General features: G+C 32.4%; 3 protein-coding genes across 4 annotated transcripts; 1 reads left to right on the forward strand and 2 right to left on the reverse strand.

Moving 5' to 3' along the window:
* Positions 1 to 420: 420 nt before the first annotated feature.
* On the reverse strand, positions 421 to 3888 carry LOC122611321. The gene is made up of 3 exons (XM_043784331.1): positions 3578 to 3888; positions 860 to 1714; positions 421 to 781 (listed from the first exon to the last, which is right to left on the reverse strand). Exons 2-3 carry the CDS (start codon positions 1705 to 1707, stop codon positions 607 to 609), a joined length of 1023 nt encoding a protein of 340 aa, XP_043640266.1. The 5' UTR covers positions 1708 to 1714; positions 3578 to 3888; the 3' UTR covers positions 421 to 606.
* A 6989-nt stretch (positions 3889 to 10877) lies between these two features.
* LOC122579449 lies at positions 10878 to 11599 on the reverse strand. The gene has a single exon (XM_043751630.1). The coding sequence runs from the start codon at positions 11493 to 11495 to the stop codon at positions 10977 to 10979; it is 519 nt and encodes a 172-aa protein (XP_043607565.1). The 5' UTR covers positions 11496 to 11599; the 3' UTR covers positions 10878 to 10976.
* A 6814-nt stretch (positions 11600 to 18413) lies between these two features.
* On the forward strand, positions 18414 to 23269 carry LOC122578121 (RNA demethylase ALKBH9B). Of its 2 annotated transcripts, none has more exons than XM_043750008.1 (6): positions 18414 to 18752; positions 20295 to 20852; positions 21316 to 21401; positions 21674 to 21984; positions 22077 to 22148; positions 22637 to 23269. In XM_043750008.1, exons 1-6 carry the CDS (start codon positions 18557 to 18559, stop codon positions 22986 to 22988), a joined length of 1575 nt encoding a protein of 524 aa, XP_043605943.1. In that variant the 5' UTR covers positions 18414 to 18556; the 3' UTR covers positions 22989 to 23269. The 2 variants fall into 2 exon arrangements, with proteins under 2 accessions (XP_043605943.1, XP_043605944.1); XM_043750009.1 differs by having other exon boundaries at positions 20298 to 20852.

The raw sequence follows: 23269 nt of genomic DNA on the forward strand, positions 1-23269 counted from the left end.
ATTAAATGAAGCCCTTAACGTGCATAAAAAAATTGTGTCTTTCCATATCTGCAGTCGTTTTTGTCAATTTTGTTTAACTTACAGTAAATCGAAAGACCCTTCATGATACCACGATCAAATTTTTGGTGGGTAAGTTCCTGATTCATTTCCACAATCATGGTGTTGGATCTTTAACGATCAACAACATAAGATTGGCTAACACGTCCAATCTGTGTGGGTTTTGCTAACGAAACTCACAAGGATTCGTAGTGGGGTGGAATTTCATACATCACGTGTGAGTTACTATTGATACAATACGCATTAATAATAGCAGAGTCAAGAATAATATGCAGGATCCTAGTGAAGCCTTAAAAGTAGGAAAACCAAGTTATTCCAAAGCACTGCTTCATAATCATACAATCATGTTTGAACATATTCAAATATGAAAAAAGAAGAGAATTCACATGGATTCAAACACTCAACTATGATTCGAAAGTAGCATTATCATCTTGTTCATGTTACATTACAGAATGAAAAATTCCACACAATTTTCAATCAATGTAGTCAGCATGCTCATTGTAGTTGAAAATTTCGGCCGAATTTTGAGATATTGTATGTAGGATATTATTAGATGTGGGAAGCACTGAGTGCCATTACCTTGCATTGTTCATTCATGGCTAACAGTTGCGCCTCTTTATTGTCAAGAAGTGCATTCAGTCTCATGTTCTCATCCATAAGCTTCTGCACTTCAGCCTCTTTCTGCGCTTTTTCACTCTCCAATTGTGTTGTCTTCACAACTAACCTGTTACCATAACCATATTAAACCCTGAATAAACCACAGGTTGTCTGATGAAAAGAAAATAACTTTATTAAATCTGACCGTTCAAAAAGCCTCTCGATGCTCTGAAACTGCTTCTCTGAAGAAACAAGTGTTTCTCTAACACTTATGAGACTACTAACGTAAGATTTTAGTGATTCAAAATCTTGTTTGACACGGGTAAGTTCCTGTTCATTTTCTGCTGCTCGTTGCCTCTGTCTAGATGTTTCTTCAACTAAATCTTCAACCCTTTGTTTCATTTCATTCAAAATACAATTTGTACCCACTGCAAAACGATCCATTTCAACTAGCTTTTCAGACATGGTTTCAATCTGAATCACCTTCTTTTTGATCTCTTCTACGCCTAAACTTACTTCCTGTTTTGCATTAACACTTTCAGATTCAGCCACAAGTACCCTTTTGACCAAAGACTCCATTACATCAGTAACAGTTTGCACACTATTCAGAACTTCACCCATGTAAGACCCATCTTTCTCATCAAGAACACCATGTTGTCTATTAATGGCAATCAATGTTTCAACCTCTCGAGAGTTAAAGTTAGAAAGATTTACATTTCTGGACCAGTTAGACATAGGTGTGCCACTTCTATCAACGAAACCCTCAACATCCGACTGTTTGATGCCGCACGACGTGAGGGCTAAATGGGGAATTGTCATTATTCTTGCTTTCGACTCCAAATATGTCAATAAAGTTGTGGTTGTCTTTACTCTCCGCCAAAGAAGCTCCAATTCTTTATTGATGTCCTGACCAGACTCTTGCACAGATGAAGCAACTTCACCTAGTTTTGTTTGCAATACATCTACTTGAGACTGTCTTCGCTGTAACTCATCCTCCCAAACAGTTTGTGTTTGCGTTAACCGAGAGTTCAAAATATCTTGCTCGGCGGCCATCACTTTTCTAAACAAGAAACAACCAAACGTAAGAGTCAAAATTTTACAAAGAGAACTTAGTGACTTACGATAGTTGATGAAAGTATAACATCTTCTCTTTTTGAGATCCAAATAATCCACAAATTTTCCCTAATGAGCTACCTCCATACTGCTAGGCTAGAAGCCTACTGGTGAGTATCATAATTATTGTTGGTTTATTATGCTTGTATAGTACTATTAAGCAGCTGTTACATAACCGTATATGACGTATTAGCCAAGTTATTTAAAAAGCCGCATACATCCAATGCAGGGAATCTGGGATTGGTGTTTTAAAAGAAGTAAACTTAATATAGCTGAGAGCCTGAGACTATAAGGACTTTAGGGGTGTAAATATCCGCCTATAACTAAACTAAATATGATTTAGGCAGTAGACATACATACAACATGTGTATGTATCTATCCATATCCAAAATTTAGTTCCAAAAATCTCTGAAAGTGTGAAGAACTCACGTAGGTGAAGAACAAGGAGCAAGCAAGGCTAATTTTATGCTATCCAATCCATCTTAATCAATGTGTTCGTGAACTAGTAAGCTTAAAGTCGAAGGGGTGATGTTGGGATAAAAGTTGAAATCAATCTAAATAAATCATCGGTTTTGTTACAAGGATGTTATCATGCATCTAGGAAACATTAACTTCGATTTTTAAAAGGATTTTCATATAAAGTTGAAATTGGCTAGTGATTTTGATTATGAAAAAAACGTAAATGGATATAAAAATGTTAAACCCATGATTATGGTGGGTTAAATAACCAAGTTCACTTTGATATATTAAACCTTGGAACTTTGGAAGTGTTGGAAATTTGCTAACTAGGATTTTGGAATTAGTTAGTGATTAAAAAGTCAAACTAGTCAGTTTAGATATAGGCTAAAAAATCTAGTCTAAGCACGTTAATAAGCCGTTATTATGATGTTTGTTTAGGTGCTAAGAACTCAGTAATGATCGTGAGTATATGGAACCTAAATGGGATGCTAGATCATATGAAATCGGATAGCATAGCCGCATAGGTGTAACAACTTTCATATGATTGTGCCGATAGCAGTATCATTGCCTTAATTGTATCTACATGCCAAATTTGTTATATATATATATATATATATATAATGCCAAATATGAGATAGCAGGATACTTATAACCATACGGATCCATTGAATATAAGTCGTTTATCTTTGTAATGGATCATGGGCGTTACACCAACTAACGCATGATCCAGTTCGTCTAGAAATGTTTCAGCTGTATAAACATGCATACAGATTACATACACTAAATATACACATATATACATACACATTCTACATTTCTAAGATACATAAATAGACTTATATACATATGAAACAAACACATATACGTACACGAAACGTATACGCATCCACATATCTATGACTAAAATGTTCATACATAGCAACGCACAACAACAATCTTTATATTCTTATGTACCGGACATTCCATTAACAAAAAAGAAATAGCCTTTCAACAAATGAATCATATTTTCAAGATTTTAGGGTTTTATTTCTTAACATTCGTTTTCGATGATACAGGTATACATACATACAACAACGACAACAAAGATATCGAATGCTGACACGGACCGGGATACGGGGAGGTCAAATGGACTCAGTCATACCTAAAATGAACATACACACACACAAAAAAAAATCAAATATACCCAAAAAAAAAGATACTTAATTTATTATCACTATTAAAAGGGGAAATCAAATACACAAAACCCCAATAATAGAATTATGTAATCTTGATTGATCTAAAAAAGAAATATTGGGTTTGATTAATAATTATTGAAATCAAATTAATTGCGAAAAGAAAGATAGATATATACCTTTAGATATATGTATGTGAGTGTTTCGATAGAATTGAAGAAATCTGATAAAGATTTGGATTGGGAGGTGCTCAGGATGAAGCAGAAGGGGGATTTTTTTTTTTTTTTTTTGTTAAAATGTTGCAATTGCTTCTTGTTTTTGTGTTTCTTGACTGGATTTTTAATTGTTGTTGTTAGTTTGTCAAATGGGTCGTCACCATCTTCTGCCTCCTCACCTTTCAATTTCTTGACTTTACTTTTCTTACAGAAAAATGATAGGATTTGGGAAAGGTGATCTTGTACCCAAAAACAAAATGATTTTTTCTTTTCTTTCAAAATCTTATTATTATATTCGGTTAAGATAATACGAGTGTATGATATATATATATATATATAGTGAGTATGAGGCTGTTATGCAAGTAAAAAACCCCTCACATACTAATATTTTAATATTTTAAATAAATACATGGCCTCCAATGATTTTTACCTTTTAAAAAAAGGTATGTGAGGGGTTTTTCACCCAACTTGGGTGTTTAACAGCCTCATATTCCCTTCCCCCATATATATATACTAGGTTTTTGACCTGCGCGATGCGCGAGCTGTATAAAAAACTATATAATACACTTTATATATGAAGAAACGATAGCAAACATATTTCATTAGAATTACGTGATGTGAACTATATAAATAGTTTAGTAACATATAAACATATGGTTGAACAGAAATAGATTCAACGAAAAGCTTGACAAAATATGAACTTAAAGAGATAGAAGGACTTGATAGCGCTATACTTTAAATTATCATTAAGAATTTAGTAATATGTTTTTCTTCTAGTAATTCTAGTAATTTGCCTTTTGTTGCCACTAAATAATCTACATCTAGAACATGTATCATGTAGTCGTCTTGTTACAGCAGAACACAAAGACATACAATTTGATCCTTAATGTAGAGTGACAATTCCACTACATTTCTCTCCAAAAAAGTTAAAAGTCACATGAAAAATTACAATTGGCTGGATATATAATTCAAAGAGGATAATTTGACTATGCCTTATGTGTTGAATGTTCTTCTTAACATCCAAAAAGTAAAACAGTTATATTCATTTAAAGGTGTTGCTACGATTTTTAGAAATGGATTATCAACACCATAGTGGTTTTAATTTTTGTTTAATCTAATTGACTAATCCAGAAGAGGTAGAATGTGTTGTTCCAAAAGAGAAAGAAAAAGAAAATTAGGATGTAGAATTTGGTTTAAGGGTGGGGTAGGTCTCGGACTCCGGATGATTTACAATTACTTGAATTTATATGACTCGATTTTTTTTTGGTTTTGCTAAACGAAACCCTAAGGGTTTTTGTTAAAGTATATTAATTAGTTGTACGTTTACCATAAAACCCATCTTATTTGTACTTACTGGCTATTGGCAAAGAAGAAGGTATACACCAAGGTAATTTTTATACTTAAAAGAGGATCTTGTTTATTAAAACAAAAAGTTTAAATTTGGAACATATATTCAAGGTGTAGTTAATATGATGTTAAAATTTATGAGTTTCGATGTTATCTGTTACCTAATTAAATCTATTTTTTTAAACTTAATTTATTTTATTTATTTGTTTTATTTTTGTATATTCATATAGTTTTGAAAACTTCCATATAATCATCATAAGAAAAAAAGGAAAAGAACTTTATGTAATGTTGAATAAAAAAGATAATGAAATATTATTAGGTATAGACGTGATTTTTTAGTTAAAGAGAAGATATCATTTTATCTAATGAGAAGATCTTAGATTTCTATAATATATTTATTTATTTATTAATTAATATATATATATATATAAGTTCATTTTTTTTCTAAATATATAGTTTATTTTTGAAAAAAATATGGAGTTGACACATAGGATAAAATCCTATGTGGCATTTTTTCAATATAGTTATAGATTGCAAGAGGGCTTTAAAAAGCTTGGTTAACTACTTTTTTATAAGAGTTATATATATATATATATATAGGGGTTGGGTATTGTAAAACAAGTATTAATGTAAAACAACAAAAACAAGATCTTGACCCTTGGATCATGGTTAAATTGATGCAAGAAGATTTACGAAATAAATGATACACAATGATTTTAATGATGCACGATGATTTTCATTGAAGAGAAACATATTGGTTTATTTGTTTTACTTTAATACTTGTTTTATTTTACCTAAAACCTATATATATATATACTAGGTCTTTTACCCGCACGATGTACGGTTATTTAAAAATGTTGTTTTAGTTATATGAATATTTATAATAATTTTTAACAACTATACATTATTTAGGCATGTACATATAAATCTATATTATCATTAAATGGAAATTTTTACATTTATTGAAATAGATAAATTCAAAATATAATTCTTATTATTTATGAAAATCTTTGCATTTATATAAAAATATACGTTATCAAATATTCATATTAACTATCACATATTATACTTCATGCAATACTAATGAACATAAAATGAAGTTAAAATATAAATATAATGTAAAATCATAACGATCTTTTATTTTTTGCAAAGTGATATGTGACTTATTAGAATTTCATCACACTCCTTCAAAGAAAATAGTTTCATAAAACTTACTTCATTAAATAATAAAATTCATAAAAGTTGAAAAGCTTTAATTAGATATAGTTAGAAACCAAATTCAAATTATAATTAGATTACAAAGAACAAACCTATTATTCAAATTATGTTGAATTCACCTAGTAATTGATAATAGTTTTTATAAAACGTAAAATCACCACCACGAAAAGGATAAAAAACTATATTACAATGTGATATATAATATTGGTTATATTAGATAGTAAAATTAAGAAATAAATAATTTGAAAACCAAATATTTTCCAATTTTAAAAATAGATTTGAAATTCATACGGTTTCTATTATGATATAGAATGTGATTTTTTACTTTTATTTTTGTAAGATTTTGTTTATATATAGATTTTATTTTTATTTAATTTAATAGTTTTAGATATATAATTTTGTAGATTTATATATTGTAAAAAAATATAGAGATACCACATAGAATAAAGACCTATGTGGCAATTTTTAAAAATATCTTTAAATTATAGAAGGCTTTAAAATGCTAGGATAACTATTGTTTTAATATATATATATATATATATATTAACATTCAAATACCAGGATTTTTCATTACTAATAAACATTGCTAGCGAGAGGCTAGAATACAAACAGGAAGTACATCGGATTACAAGCATCGACATTATCGAGATAGACATAATATAAAGAACGAGTAGAGATTGAAACTACACCATTTGGATCAGTCTATGTGAGTCAGTCATGTTTTCAAAACACATTAAAAAAATATATTATCAATAAATTTAAATCATTTTATCCAATCATCTATCTTTATTTATATCTATACTATCTCTAAATATATATATATATATATATATATATATATATATAAAAGAAGAGGAAGGGTTATTTGAGAATTCACAAATAAAAAAGAACGCGAGAACAATTCTGGACCACTCATTTTCTTATATTTTCTCTCTCTTTCATTAAATAAGAAAATTCACCCAAATGATTTAAAATGCTTTATCTCACAAACCGTAAATCGTTAGACGAAACAAAAAGCATGGGTGATCTTAAAATTTTGTCCTCTTATTCGATATAATTTTGACGACTTTTTAATTTTCGTTTTTTTTTTTCCATCGCGTTCATCCTACACATGTGTAGGTTCATCCTACACATGTGTAAGATCATTGTTTTCACATGTAAATTAGTAAATGAACATATGTACACAACAATGAAGGTCAAGGGCGGAGCCCGTCAATCTATGGCAGAGCCATGGTAGCATGGGACGGAGGCCGTCAGTCCATGGCGGAGGAATAGCGGCTAAGGGCGGAGCCCATCAGGTAGATCACCCCTCATTGGTCACCCCCTATGACCTATCACCTATAACTCTCTATGACCTATCACCCTCTAAGGGCGAAGCCCGTTTCGAATCATAATTTTTGTTCAACCTACACATGTGTAAGTTATGTGTAACTACCAAAAAAAAAACGAAAATTAAAAAGTCGTCAAAAGTATGTCAAATTGGATCTCTAATGAAAGAGGACGAAATTTTAAGACTACCCATGTTTTTTGTTTCGTCTAACGATTTAAGGTTTGTGAGTTAGAACATTTTGAATGATTTGGGTGAATTTTATTATTTAATTAAAGTGAGAGAAAGAGGAAAAGAATGTATGGTCCAGAATGGTTTTTGAGTTTTTTTTTTTAGAAGTTCTTAAAATAACTCACCCCTATAAAAGAAACATTAATTTCAAAATGATAAAAATATAGATCTTTAGATAAAGTTCAACTTTGTATTAAAACCATTAGATCAGAATGATGATTTCATATACCTTATATAACCATTTATATTAAAAATTTGGGGAGTGATATATCTACATTACTTTTTAACCATCTACAACAACTATACATATTTTACAACACAGTGTACCACTGTATAATGCATGTATTATTGTAGATGACTAATAGTAGTTGTGGATATATTACTTCTTTAGAACTTTGTTTAGATGCAACTAGCGCTAGCTTTTTGTTTAAAAGAAAAAAACTTATATGGTCTATCAAAAATATATTTAATTTAATAATTCACAACATTCATCTCTCAACACCTAAAATAGTTAAACTACCCCCTTCTACATCAATTAAACCTACATGAATAACCTATACCGCCACCCCTGCCTGTTGTCGCCACCCCCACTCCCACCCCTCGCTGCTACCACTACCAATGGCGGAGTCAGGATTTTTATTCTGGGATTGCCAAAGTTTTCTTGATACTAGCAAGTGTAAAGTTAAAATATAAAATTCAATTACACTAGTTTGAGTTGTCAATTACCTTAGAACTGAATAAAAACATAAAAATAGTATCAGAAATATAGAGTTTTATAGAAATTGTTGAGTTGTCATAATCATCCTTGACCACTATTTAGCTCCTCTACTGACCACTACTTATATCGAGCGGCATAAAATAAAGGTCGGGTTTTGCCAGACTATCATTATTGGTGAACTCAAATTGGGATTGTGGAATAAAAACTAAAAAAAAACAAAAGATTTCATTCGAACTCCAACGATTTAGATAAGAAATAATCTCAGATTGTAGCATCAATCTTGTATTCTTATTGATAGAAACTTTTATTATATTTTATTATATATAATTAGTTGTAAACTTTATTAATTTTTCTTTAATATCTTACTTTTTATAACTTTTTTTGTTAAAATACAAAAACATGATATTCTTTATTTTTCTGTTATGCACGTTTTGATATAAATTTTATTAAAAACGGAGTTATTTGAAAAAAATTATTTTTTTATATAAAATTATTTGATTTAGATTTTTGAAACAAAATAATATTACTATTTTAACGGTTCTACACTTATATCTAACTTTTATTTGTAAATGTTTATTATCTTTTCATTTGTTATTCTTATCAATTATTTTATAAAATTAATTTATTTATTTTAGTTTAAAAGGAATATTTTTATTATGATCAAATAATAAATCATTTTAATATAATAAAAAATTAGTTTAGGTTAGGTTGTGAATGAAAATGAAAATTTAAGTTAGTTTGGGTTGTATAAGTGCAAGAGAAAGAAATTAATTTTTAGTTTAAAATTGGATTGGATTGATTCATGGGTAGTCTTAGTACCGGTTGGAGTAGTACCAAATTCAAACCCACAACATTAGTTGCAACTCAACTAGCCCAGCTCAACCACTTGTCCACTTCCAAGGTCCAATAAACAATCCTAAACTTTAGCAAAATAATCATTCTAAATGATTCAATTTTTGACAATTGACATGACTTATTTTTTCCTCATCTTATTCATTGAATTTACACATGTCATGATCCTATTAATTAGGAGGATAAATTAGGAGAATTTATCATTTTTCATAAAATAATTAATACATCTGAAAATTAAGAAGTCGGGCTAGTCAACACATACATGATACATGTTTTGCCACAAGTGTAATTAAAGCCTTAACTTTAACAATATTGTATAATCTTTGTATAATCATTAAGAACGAAGCTAATGAACAGTGCCACCGCCACGTGGCACTGTTCTATTAGTTCACCTACACTCCGTGTTATTATTTCGATTTTATCATATCGCATTTCATTCGAGTTTTTTTTTTATTTTGGTTTTTCTTGGTTTCTTCACTTTTTTTTTTTGTTTTTGTGTTCTTTTCTATTGATTCATTTTATACCCCATCAATATATGGATTTTGCTATATCGGATCCCGTTTGAGGGTTTTTTTTGTTTCGGATTTTGTCATATCAGATCTCGTTTGTTTTTTTTTTCTTTCGGTTTTTCTTGCTTTCTTGAATAGTTTTTTGCTTTTGTATCATCTTATATTGGTTCATCTTATACATAGCATCACTATTTGGATTTTGGCGTATCGGATCCCGTTTAGAGTTTTCTTTTTCGGTTTTTCCTTGGTTTTTATATAGTTTTTTTTTTTGCTTTTGTGTTCTCAAAACCGCCACGTGACACAGTTTTATTGGTCCATCTACACCGCGCGTTACTTCTCGCATTTTACCACGGCAGATCCCGTTGGGTTTTTTTTCTTTCGGTTCTTCATGGTTTGTTGCACAATATTTTTGCTTTTGTGTTCCCTTCTATCGATTCATCTTATACCCCACATTACTATTTGAATTTTTCCGATTGGATCTCGTTTGGGGTTTTTTCTTTCGATTTTTTCTTGGTTTTTTTAATAAAGTTTTGCTTTTGTGTTCTCAACTACCATAACAAACCTACATCAACACAACAATTGAAGCCTCACAAAGCGGGGCACAAACCTCACTAGTTGACACTATGGCTTGTCATGAATATTTTATATGTATCCGGGTTTCATCCCGAGAATTTTAGGCAACATAAACAAGCTGGGCCAGTGACAACATTGGTATTTGGTTGTTGATTTCAGGGAGCTAGTCGCTGGCATCCAAACTGCTAGCTAGCTTTCTTGACCGACTGTTGGTCTATTAAATTAAATACATTTATCCCTTTTCTAATGTTGAACCAACCAATGAACCAAGCATTAATTTGGGCTTCTTATGAAGTCTTGAAGGCTGGCAAATATGTTGAGTTGTGAAGTAAACTCTCTACAGACTCTGAATAAAATGACTGATCAAACTATAAACTTGTGGTGGCAACATTTTTGCCTACAATGCTAGTAATCAACTAAGCACCAACACTTGCTTCACGTTTCGCAAAACAGAACAAATAACTACTACGAGTAATACAAAATGTAACATGACTAAAAGTAGGGAAAACTTTGTATTAATTGTATCACCTATATAATGATAATAATACAATTATGAATAATAATGTGTGAGTAGTTTGTTTATTATTATCATTTAGAAGGAGATCCCTTGAGTACATCAGTAGGAGATAATGGAGGAGCATCAAGTTGATAAAGATTAAGAGCAGGACCAACAAACCTAAACAAAATCCAAGCTCCAATTATAATATAAATACTAGCATAAGCAAACTTATTAATCCAAAACAATAATCCCTTTTCTCCTACATATAATTCCAATGCTTTTTCACTTAATGTCATTTCCTCCCAATCTTTTTTCACCACTTCCTTTTTAGCCATCATGGTATTATTATCATCAAACCCATTTTCTTTTCTTCGCGTTTTTCGCCTCGCGCCTCGTTTGAACTTTATCTGAACTGCAGCAGCAGAATTCTTGTCTGATGATGGTGGCAATATTGGGTTGTCATCAGAAGTGGTGTTAGAAGTGTTGTCACTACTGCTTGTTCTTGTGATAAAGAGTGTGTGAGGTTGGAAATTATGTTTGTGGGATGTGAATATATTGTAAGGTGAAGTTGTAATGGATTTGGTGAATGGAAGGATGGATGAATTCATGGTTTTTTGGGGTGGTGGAAGAATAAGCTAAGAATAGCTAATGGATGGGTTTTGTTATCTTTTTTTCTTTTGAGTGGGGAGAATTTGTGGTGAGGTTTTGATATGGTGTTGGATTGTTGTATATGATTGTCAAGAAAAGTTGTCCTTGGACTATTTGTTTGCTTGTAATTTTGGTCCTTTTAGATTTTTGTTTTGTATTTGTGTTCTTTTTCTGGTTTTAGATGTGCAATCAGTCAACATATTTTTAATACATCATATTAATATATAGGGTGTTTGTGATTGCGTTATAACCTGATTTATCGAATTATTGCGTTTTCATAACGGAAATAAAGAAAAAATATGTTGGCAAAATAAATGATTATCTACGTTTTATTAGAGAAAAAACACAGTTTTGAAAAGCATGAAGAGACATGTTTTTTCAGAAAATTTTTATACACATAATATTTTATAAACCCAAACACAATGAAAGTTTTGAGCAAGGTGACTATCTTATTCTACAATCAGAGTGATATGTATCCATAATTTCATGTAACTTACTTAGGCTATCTTATAAACGTATAATTTAATCGATTTAAATAAAATAAAAAACCTTGATGCATTAGGCTAAACGGAGTGAGGCGGATTCCCCCTCCTTGTCGCCCCATTGTTGCCCCTACACCAATCCTTCCATCCGTTTGCGCTCAAATACCCTTCCAGGCGGATTTATTTTTTCGCCCAAAACCCCTTTATGATTGTGCCTTGTTTTCCGTTCCCCACCCCTCCAACGGTTACTTTTCAAATTTTATTTTTTTTTTTGCTTTCTTCTTTCTATATATACATAACCCACATCCATTTTTTACATATAACCAACGCAAAACCAAAACAAAAACCAACATACATCCAAAAATTATATAAAATATACACTACATTATTTAAAAATTATGGAAGATATTAATGAGTTTTCATCTTCTAGTTCCTCATCAAGTGGTGGTTCGACCGATGTAGACGAGGCTATTGAGAATACAATCGTTTTGACGATAAACACGTGTTAGAAGCCGCAAGAGAAGAAGAAGAAGAGGAGGGGAGCGCACTACTACCACGATATACCGGTTTTAGGCGAAGGGCGGTCCTAGATCATAGACGGCATGAGGCAACCGAACAGTGATGCGTTTTTACTTTGTTGACAACCCGGTATATACACCGAGGGAGTTTGGGAAGCGCTATCGTATGAGTAAACGTTTATTTTTGCAAATAACAAGAGATTTGGAAGAGAAGTATACGTATTTCCAACAAAGATATGATTGTCGTGGGAAGTTAGGTTTCACCGCGATACAAAAGTGCACTGCGGCGTTTCGCCAACTAGCATACGGCAGTACCGTCGACTCATTTGACAAAAATTTCGAGTGTCGGAAAGGGTTTTACGAGAGTCACTAGTCAACTTTTGTGAAGGTATCAATCTAAATCTTTAGTTACGTAGTTTACATTTTATTATAATTTAGATATTATAATTTAGTTACGTAGTTTTACATTTTATTATAACTTAGATATTATAATTTAGTTACGTAGTTTTACATTTTATTATAATTTACATGTTATAGTTTATTTACGTAATTTCACATTTTATTATAATTTAGATATTATAATTTAGTTATGTACTTTTACCTTTTATTATAGATTAGTTATTATAAGTTATATAATTTTAGTTATATACATATATTATTTACATTTTTATAGGTGTTAAGGGTATATATGGGCCGACTTTTCTACGTAGACCTACTTCTGGCGATATACAGCGGCTTTATGATGTGAATGAGCAGCTACATGGTTTCCGGGGCATGATAGGTAGTATTGATTGCATGCACTGGGCGTGTGAGATGTGTCCTAACGCATGGCGTGGTACGCTGATGTGACCAATTTATATAGATCGCCCATATCATTATTGGACTATTCGTATGTGTTTTTAGTCAATTTTGTATGCATTTGGCGTATTTATGGTGTTTGTTAGTGCTTTCAGGTTCTTAGCAGGTTGCACATCCATTTGGTGCATTTTCTGATGATTTTTGGCCAAGATGTTGAACCGAGTGTTCGAGAGCCGTTAACATGGAAGGATTGAAGATGGGAAAGATGATGCCCCACTGCGCCGCAGTCACATGATAGATGGGAAAGAATTTCAAGGAAATCCATTGCGCCGCAGTGGGTGGGATAAAGCCCTACTGCGCTGCAATCACCAAAAGTCCACACCTAATGTCGAGGTTTTTCACTACGATGCAGTGAGGGTGTGCATGGCTCACTGCGCCGCAGTGAGTGCACGGGGTCGGTGGCTTTTTAGCTTCTTTTGCATCAGATTTTTGAAGGATATAAATAGAAGCAAAATAACTGGTTTTCAAATATCAAGATTTCTTTCTAGGAGTTGTTCTATACGAATTTCTTCAAGGATCATCTCAGATTTCATCGTTGGATTCATTGAAGATTCAAGAACACCCATCTAGATCGTATCTACTTTTCTGTCTTGCAATTTTTATTCAAAAACTTACTGGTACAATATGTTCTACTTCTATTTGGCTATTTACTTTCAATTTAGCATGAGTGGCTAGATTTTTAATCATCCACTTTGATGAAACTTGACGAATGATATGATTGCAATATTTTTAATTCAAGAGTTGATTAAATTATCGTTGTGTCGTGATCTTTATCAATGAATTCCTTGTGACTTATTCTTTTGATGTTAATGGTTTATATGTTCATCGTTAATGGTACTAGGTGAATGTGTGTATCGTTTCAATTTGATTGTCTATGATCGATTGTCACTAGTTCATGGTATGACGGTGAATGTCAAATTTATAATAGGAATTAATTGGTAAACGTGTTTTGAAACGGTTGGTGGTACTACGTTTTTATTCACATAGGCATAATTGATAATTGGATAATCAAGCAAACTAATTGTTGGGGAAATTTTCTAGGCATTGGTGGTACCGGCTTGGGTAATTAAACTAGCAATTTAGGTGTTTAGGTGATTTGCTAGCGGTTGGTGGTACCACGTGAGCATTTTTATCCTTTCACGATTATCTTGTCAACTCTAAAGAATTTGTCCTTAAACGTGTGCAATCATAGCTGAAGTCAAGTGGAGTCAAAGTGGATCATCTTTATTTATATTGTCTGAAATTTCTTTACTTTTAATCGCATTGTCATTTTAATTTCTTTAATTACAATTTGTCAAAGTGAGGTAGCAATTCGGCTACGGTCCCATCCTGTTTCTAAAACTACTTTTGCAACAATTACTTCAAAACTAATCCCTGTGAACGATCCCGGACTTACTTTTTAGCTATACTATATACGAACGGGTCCACTGCCCGAGAGTGTATAGTAGTCAGTTTTAGGGTAATTCGTGTTTATAAATTTAAAACTTGATTTTGCACATCATACGCATACCGTCCATGATACTTTAGGCTGTCGCATAGGCTGATTTGTGGATTTAGAACGCTTATTTTGGGCAGCAAGGTTCAAACAATGACATCAACGTATTTGAGTCGTCGCCCATACTTGAAGAAATTATATCTGGTTTGGCACCTACAAGTTAGACTTACAAAATTTGACATTATAATTATTATAAACTTCAACATTACACTTATTATATAGTAATTAACATATTAAAGTTATAAATTGTAGCTCCTTTTTATGCAAACGACAATTATTATAAAGCCGGATATTATTTGAGTGATGACATCTATCCAGAGTATACTACCTTCGTGAAGTCATTTACCGACCTAATTGATGACAAAAGAAAATACTTCAGGAAAAAACAAGAGTCAGCGCGAAAGGATATTGAGCGAGCTTTCGGCGTGTTGAAGAAGCGTTGGAAAGTTATTAGCTTTCCATAACGGTTTTGGAGCAAGGAGAGGATGCATGACGTGTTATATACATGTATTATTTTACATAACATGATTTTGCATGATGAAGACAAAGCTTACTGTCAAGACTTCTACGAGCATGACCCGACTCTGCACGAGGATTATTGGATGCAGGAAACTCCAATGGAGAAGCGGATAGAGAACTCAAATGCGGTTAGAAGCAGGGAAACACATAACATGTTATTGGCCGATTTGGTGGATCATGTATGGGAGAATCGCACGAGGGAAAATGAGGAAGAATACGTGCTACCTACCGTTGAGTCCTACTTTAGTGATGACGACTGGTTTTTATTCTATTTTGTTGTATGGTGTGTATTTGAACTTTATTAATCATGTATTTAAACTTTAATAATTATGTATTTGAACTTTAATAATTATGTATTTGAACTTTAATAATTAGTTTTTATTCTATTTTGTTTGTATTTTTTATTTATAGTAAGATGGATTTTTTTTTATAAAAAAAATGGAGGTGAAATAATAATAATAATAATAATAATAATAATAATAATAATAATAATAATAATAATAATAATAATAATAATATAATAATAGGAATGTGACAAGTGTAACAAGTTCCCCCAACCTCAAAAGTTGTCTCACTCCCCTATTTTTCTACCAAAATCTTCTTACTTACATGGCGCCATATGACGGATATTCCTCACTCTCAATCTTCCCCCACTCCTTTTAGCCTTAAGCTAATTAGATGCATCTATATAAACTTAAAAAATACAAAACTAACCTCTATATTTATTTCATTGCTTTATCAATATGAACATTATATATCAATTCAACTATTTGAGTCACTCCATATACCGTGGCAACCCTTAGATTATTTAAACTAGACAAGGCTTAGATTAGATAAAACAATATTGAATAAAATTCAAATTTTGAAATATATTTTAACTTTATAAACAAGTTGTTCCTTTTTTTTTTCTTCTTAATTGTTTAAGCCCAAAAGATATATTGAGGTATGGAGTTTCATTAGCTCATGATGCAATATCCCACCTATATTCGCTTTCTCCATCTGATATCTATCCAGGTTATGGCCAATCATGGATACCCTTTCGGACCCAAGATCAAAGACAGTCAACCTCATCATCTTCGCTATATGTTGGAAAATCTGGAAGGCTAGGCAAGAATATGTATTCTCCAACAAAAAAACAAAAGCGAGAATGCGAGATGAATTACTGAGGAACTAGAAACTCGACATTTTTGTGGATATCTACAAGAGCCAAGTCAAATTGTTTACATTGAAATAAATTACGCTCTTTTCTTTTTAATTGTACTCTATTTTGTATTATTTGTAATCTCTAGCTTGTGACTAATTCATTAATAATATATCCCGATGTTTAAAATTTAAATGAGCGTGTCATTTATTAATAATAGTAAATACAAAAAACAAAAATCAGTGTAGCAATTTTTTTCTTATAGCGTTACCACCTTTACCAGACTTTATCTTAAAGATTTAAAGTTATTAATGTAATCACATTAGTTAGCAATATTGCCATGCGTACGCCGAATGAAAGAGATGTTAGGTAAGTTGTTTTACCCCTTTCTTTGATATTCTCTCTTTTGTTGGAATTTGGTATTCACTTTCTCTTTGTTTTATTTTTTATTTTTTATTTTTAAAAGGTTACCCTATCAATGTTTCATATAACAATAACGTGATCGAAAGTCACAATAGTTAATATACACAACATGCCGTGTATACGTGAACATGACATGCCAATGATGATACCATTGAACAACTTATGTTGTCGGATTACGTTGAAAGGGCGATGATGATAAAAGGTTTCTTAAAATGAGAGTCAGATAATTCGAGGTGTATTTGTCAAAGTAACCTTCAGGTTGGCCATGGCGTCCCCAACTCCCAATTTCACTACCTCCAAATTTCTAAGCCCAAAAACATTTACAAAACAGTTTTCCGACCACTTTGTGAAAGTTTTCCAATTATAGTTTCGGTAAGTTTTGACAAACAACTCCTTACTTTGTAGCAATCATTGACAAATTTTGGCTTGTACATATGTCGTAATTTTATCGGTTGTAAAAATCTATTTTTGATAATCACTTAATTTTTTTTTTAATGTGTGAATTATTCTCGAATGTCTAAAGATCTATTTTAGTTGTCTTTATTAGGTCCGCGTTATAGAGCTCCCTCGCTAAATATATTCTGAATTTAAACCTTTCGATGAGAAACTCATATCACCCAAAAATCTGGAAGGGAAAACTCACTCAGGCCCACCATATGCTTATGGTAGGATTCAAACCCTTGACCTCTTGTGAGCAAAGAGAGTCCGAGTGAGTTTTTCTTTCGAGAAATCTGGATGATAGAGATTCTCATTTAGGGGTTTAAATCATTTTTTTTGTGAAAGGTGTGGATTACTTTTGAATATCGGAAAGTCTAATATATGTTGTTTTAACCGGTTTCGGGCTCAAGAGTCCCCTCATCGAATAAATTCTAAATTAAAACCATTCGATGAGAAACTCCGGTCATCCAAAGATAGGAAAGAAAGCTTACTCAATATAAATGAAAAATAAATATCTTTAACAACCCAAATTATGCCCGAGTTAACATTATTTCTCACCTATTGTGAGTAAGGTTGTAAAACTCCTCCGAGTTGGCCGAGTACCAAAAATAAACTCTTGGCTGCACACCTCGCCGAGTCGAGTCCGAGTCACAAGTTCTCCAACTTTGATACGAACAAAATGATGATGAAGCGCGACGTTTAATCTTCAAATTTGAATTATTATGTTAATGATTTTGAACAATTATGTTTATATTTGAAGTTTGGAATATTTTTTTAAAGTGATATTACATATAATTTCAAAAATACTTATGTTTGCATATAAAATTTAAATCCGAGTTCTCCTTGAGTCGAGTCCGAGACTCCAAAAACTCCTGATTTCCTTCTTCACTAAGTCGAGTCTGATTCACGAGTTCCCAGACCTTGATTGTGAGCATGGATAAAAATAAAAATTGGTAAGTGGAAAAATACGTCACATTTCAATATTTGGTTGGTAGGTTTCCATGTAATGTCTATAGTCTCGACACTCGAAGACATCCACTTTTCCTAAAATTACAAATCCTAATCATTCAAAAATTCAAAATTCACACGAAAACCCTAATTAATTCCACACCCAACCCAGCGACATCCCTCAACAACCGTCGCCACCATGTTCAACGGTGGCGCCACCCACAACCCCCAATTGCCGGAAATTGAAACCGACCCGTTTTTGAAAAATTACAGCGCTAGCGATCTACAAACAGCTTCTGAGTTTTTATTAAATTGGTTGCCTTTTCTATTTAAAGACGACGTTTGTCATGAATGTTCACTTTCTATATCCAATCGTGTTCGATCTCTTGTTCCACGTAAGCTTACTTACTCACTCACTCACTGGATCTTGCTTTAATTATTGTGTATATATATATATCATATATATTGTTTGCGTGTGTATCAGTGTATGTAATTTTGTATGTATATTTGAAAAACTGTATAGTGGGTTGTTTGGATATAAAGTTAGGAATTTGTATCATGGAAATTGGGAATTATGTATGTATATATATATATATATATATTGTGTTTGTGTATATTAGTGTATGTAAATATGTAATTATGCATGTATATATGTTTGAAATAATTTTAGTGGGTTGCTTGGCTTTAAAGTTAGGAATTTGTATCCTGGAAATTGTCTGCCTCTTAATTCACCACGAAGTCGAACCATAGTCTTCCATATGGGTTTAACCATCCAAGGTAGCCTGTTCGGTATGAGTATGGAAGAATTCTAGGAAACGGACACCGGAATATTGGTTAGGCCGCCTACATCTGAGCCAAGGCTCGGCTTTTTTTAGTAACCTGAACCTGAACATGGATTCCTCTTTGTTCAACAGATTGAAGTTTAAGGATTCGAATAGAAAACCTGATAACATTGATAAAGTGTAAATTTTTTTAGGAATGGATACTTTACTGACACTTCTTGTATATTCTATATGCACCACTAACTTATGATTAATGGTCGTCGATGATGTAATTGTGTGAATTTCTTTGTATGTTGAGAATTTAGTTAGCATACATACACCTCTTCTTTTAATGTGTAGTACAAACTTTAAACATCAAATACTTTGTTTAGATAGTTTATATGCTTCCATTTATTTTCTAGTAAGGCATTGACCTTTTGCATAGTTTGTATAAATCTTTTTACCCCATAAGGCTCATATATTGATGGTATGAACTAAACATGTTTTTTGATGGAATTCCATTCCTTGAAATCCAGTTACTCAAATGAAGATAGTACAAATATATTTTCATTACTGTAATGGGATGGTTTATTCCACTCCAGGTTTTATTCCGACTTGTCAAACATTACCTTAGGTGGTGGTGCTTCATTAGTTATATGGAATGCCTATGTGTATAAGCATCAGCACAGAGCAATGGACTTGGGTATATTCATTCGCAAATCTTTAAATACAATCCTTTTGCTAGCATTAGAGAATCCTTTATTCTCAAATCCAATTTTTTTAAAAACAAACAACGTGTGTCACGCTGTTCTCATTCTCCGGTTTTCAAACCCCTCAAACTAACCCTTTTAAGTAAATCAAAGTTGACATACAAAGTGGAGGTTGGCTTGTTTCTTGGTTATTAAAACAGCGTATCATTGATGTATCTTCTGCTTACATCTCATTTAAGCATGCTAATCGATTGAAGTTGTCTCTTTAATAACAGTATTTTATTTCAATATATCAAAAATACTACAATATTTTTTAAGGATGACACTATAGAATTTTTTTTGTATTAGTCTTATTGTTGAACATGCTGCTTAAGTTGCAACTTATTTTGTATGTTTGTTGCTGTTTGCAATTATTATGAATATTATACTTATTGTATGTGTGTTAATATAATTGCTGAATTTTTAGTAGGGTATAATGCTGAACAATCACACCAAGATACCGAAGAGCAAGTTTCAACACCAAGCCATAGGGATTCAAAATATGAAACAGATATTAATGACACCGAGGATACAAATTCCTTGGGTAGCTGGAAAGATGGTGTGAATGGGGCATCAGAGCAAATTATAGAAGCTTGCAGAACTGAAATGCTTCAATCACCGGAACATGTTAATGGCTCTACGCCAAGAAAGTCATGGGCTGACATGGCACAGGAGGAATTGGAGGCAGATGAAGAGGAGGAAGCCAAATTTCAGTTTGGTAGTTTCAGTAGCCAAGTTGAAGAGATGGGTGAAGTGAAGGTTATACAGAAATCCAAGTTGTCGATGCAACAAAGAGAACGCATTCGCTTTGGAAATGTAATTAGGAAGAAAGATTTTGCTTGCTATGAGAGAATTAATGGCAGATTGGTGAATATTGTTGATGGACTTGAGCTCCATTCTAATGTATTTAGTTTAAAAGAGCAAAGAAGGATTGTTGATTTTATTTTTGAGCTTCAGGAGAAGGGAAAGAATGGAAAATTAAAAGGTTCGTACTCTAGAGTTTAGAAAATGATCATGCTTCTAGATAATACCTGTAGCTATATGCTTTGTTTATAGTTTTTCAATTTCATACTTTTTTAGCTTTTTGTAAATCCTTTTAGTTTATAGCTCTCTATAATCAATTTTCAATTATTATAGTTTTTAGCTTTTTAAGTTTTCATAGTTTGCTCTAGTGGTTTAGTTGTCTTGCCGGGGCAATGTTACCTACTTGAGGCAAACACTTTATAGTCCTAACACATGTTATAATATATAGAGATGTTTTTTCATGAAATTTATGTAATATTCTATGATGACAAATCTTGTAAAGTTGCCATAAGACAAGATGATATTAAACTTTATATATTTAAGAATCTAACATAACTTATTTATGATTGCATCTGTTGGAAGATATTGAATTAGAGGAACCTCTAAATCTTTGTGTCGCTAACATAGTACTATTTTTGTTGCAGCACGTACCTATACTGCTCCTCAGAAGTGGATGAGGGGAAAAGGGCGGGTGACAATCCAATTTGGATGCTGTTACAACTATGCGACGGTAAGCTGATTTTTCGATACCATCCGCTCTAATCTAATTCCCTAAACGGTGTTTTATGTTTTCTTTACCCAAAATACCTAAATTCTTCCATACCCGCCAAAAAAGCCGGATTAAGAAGTTCATATGCATTCTCATTCCATTGACTCCACCCTGTTATCAAAGCCATCAGTTCGTAACTACAGACCACTAAAATAAAATAGTGACTGCTAAGTATTTTTTGCATATAAAAGTATAGTTCCCAGTTTCTGACTGTCTATTATTTTTGTATGCAGGATAGAAATGGTAACCCGCCAGGGATACTTCATAACACGCTAGTAGATCCCATACCTCCTCTTTTTAAAGTTATCATCAAAAGATTGGTCAAATGGCATATACTTCCTCCTACTTGTGTACCTGACAGTTGTATAGTCAACATTTATGATGAAGGGGATTGCATTCCGCCTCATATTGACAATCATGACTTTCTTCGCCCATTTTGCACTGTTTCCTTTCTTAGTGAGTGCAATATTCTATTTGGAACAAATTTGAAAATTGAGGGTCCTGGGGAGTTTTCTGGTTCCTTCCCAATTCCGTTACCAATGGGGTTAGTATGATTCACTTGATTTTATTTTTTAATTTTTTATTTGACTTTGATTTACATGAAAGTTATTGGTAAATTCCATTGTTTTCCTTCAGGTCCGTTCTTGTTTTAAACGGGAATGGTGCTGATGTGGCCAAACACTGTGTGCCGGCAGTTCCTACTAAAAGGTTCTAATTTTCACTTTTCTTGAAGCTATTGATTGTCAATAAAGATTTGGTTGATATGTCATATGTCTTCTATACCTGGTTCAACAGAGTAGAAGTGGCAAAATGGACAGGTCAGATGGGTTGGGTAATGGTTAAAAATGGTCGAGTTAGGTTGGGCCTACCCACAAACATGTTTTTATCCATTTCTATGTATTTAATGTGCTAATCATACCTACAAAACGTATGTAATAATGAAGTATAGGTTATCTAAGTAGGTGAGCAGGTTCTTATACATACGAATATCCTTCGTATGACTGTCAATCCATGTGACCTGTTACACATGTGCATTTCATCCAATTGTTTAACTTAATTTATATGACCCGTGAAACTTAAAAGGTGACCCAAATTGACCCATTTAGGAGAATTTGGGTCAAATTTATCACATTCACACCAAATGGTCAGTTGTACAGAAACGATCTGTTTTGATCTCGTCTATGATTTCTTTTCAGGATTTCAATTACATTCCGGAAAATGGATGAATCAAAATGGCCAATAGGGTTCGTTCCAGAACCAGATTTGCAAGGACTAGAGCCACTCCCGTACGGATCAGACAAACTGAAAGACAATTCAAATCTCTCCAAACCAAGCCATCCTTCAGATAGGCAAACGGTTGGAGGAAATGTGGCAAATATCTCCAAACCTAGCCAACAGTTGTATGGAAAAGCGGTTAGAAGAGATGATACAATGGACAACTCAAAAGGATTGCTAGGTCCACAACCTCGGTTTTATGGTCAAAGTCAAATAAGAAGACAACAAGGTCCTAGTCCTGGCTTTCAAAGGAAAGCTAGGTTAGAGTATTGATATTGTTACACTTCATAATTTTGAAGACAAATGTTTCTTGGTAATTAGCTTCAAAGAGAATGTCATTAGTATGCATATATTGCTTCTACAACTGCACCTGTTGTTGTTTGCAAGTTCTATCTGATTGAAAATAAGTAGGAAAAAGAAATTAAGTAAAAAGTTCTGTTAATCCCATTTATGGTCTATCTGAATGGTGAGTTTGAGATTTTCTTTTCTTTCTAATATCATTTTTTCTGTACATGTTATCCAGACGAAGTCATAATTTTGTTGTCTACTTTGTA

The sequence above is a fragment of the Erigeron canadensis genome, chromosome 8, assembly GCF_010389155.1.
Source record: "Erigeron canadensis isolate Cc75 chromosome 8, C_canadensis_v1, whole genome shotgun sequence".
NCBI lineage: Eukaryota > Viridiplantae > Streptophyta > Magnoliopsida > Asterales > Asteraceae > Erigeron > Erigeron canadensis.

Coding starts and splice junctions, on each gene's coding strand:
- LOC122611321 (XM_043784331.1), bottom strand. CDS start 1,707: ATGGCCGCCGAGCAAGATATTTTGAACTCTCGGTTAACGCAAACACAA. Junction 782..859: donor ATCGAGAGGCTTTTTGAACG/GTCAGATTTAAT, acceptor TTATGGTAACAG/GTTAGTTGTGAAGACAACAC.
- LOC122579449 (XM_043751630.1), bottom strand. CDS start 11,495: ATGAATTCATCCATCCTTCCATTCACCAAATCCATTACAACTTCACCT.
- LOC122578121 (XM_043750008.1), top strand. CDS start 18,557: ATGTTCAACGGTGGCGCCACCCACAACCCCCAATTGCCGGAAATTGAA. Junction 18,753..20,294: donor TGTTCGATCTCTTGTTCCAC/GTAAGCTTACTT, acceptor CTGAATTTTTAG/TAGGGTATAATGCTGAACAA. Junction 22,149..22,636: donor CCGGCAGTTCCTACTAAAAG/GTTCTAATTTTC, acceptor ATTTCTTTTCAG/GATTTCAATTACATTCCGGA.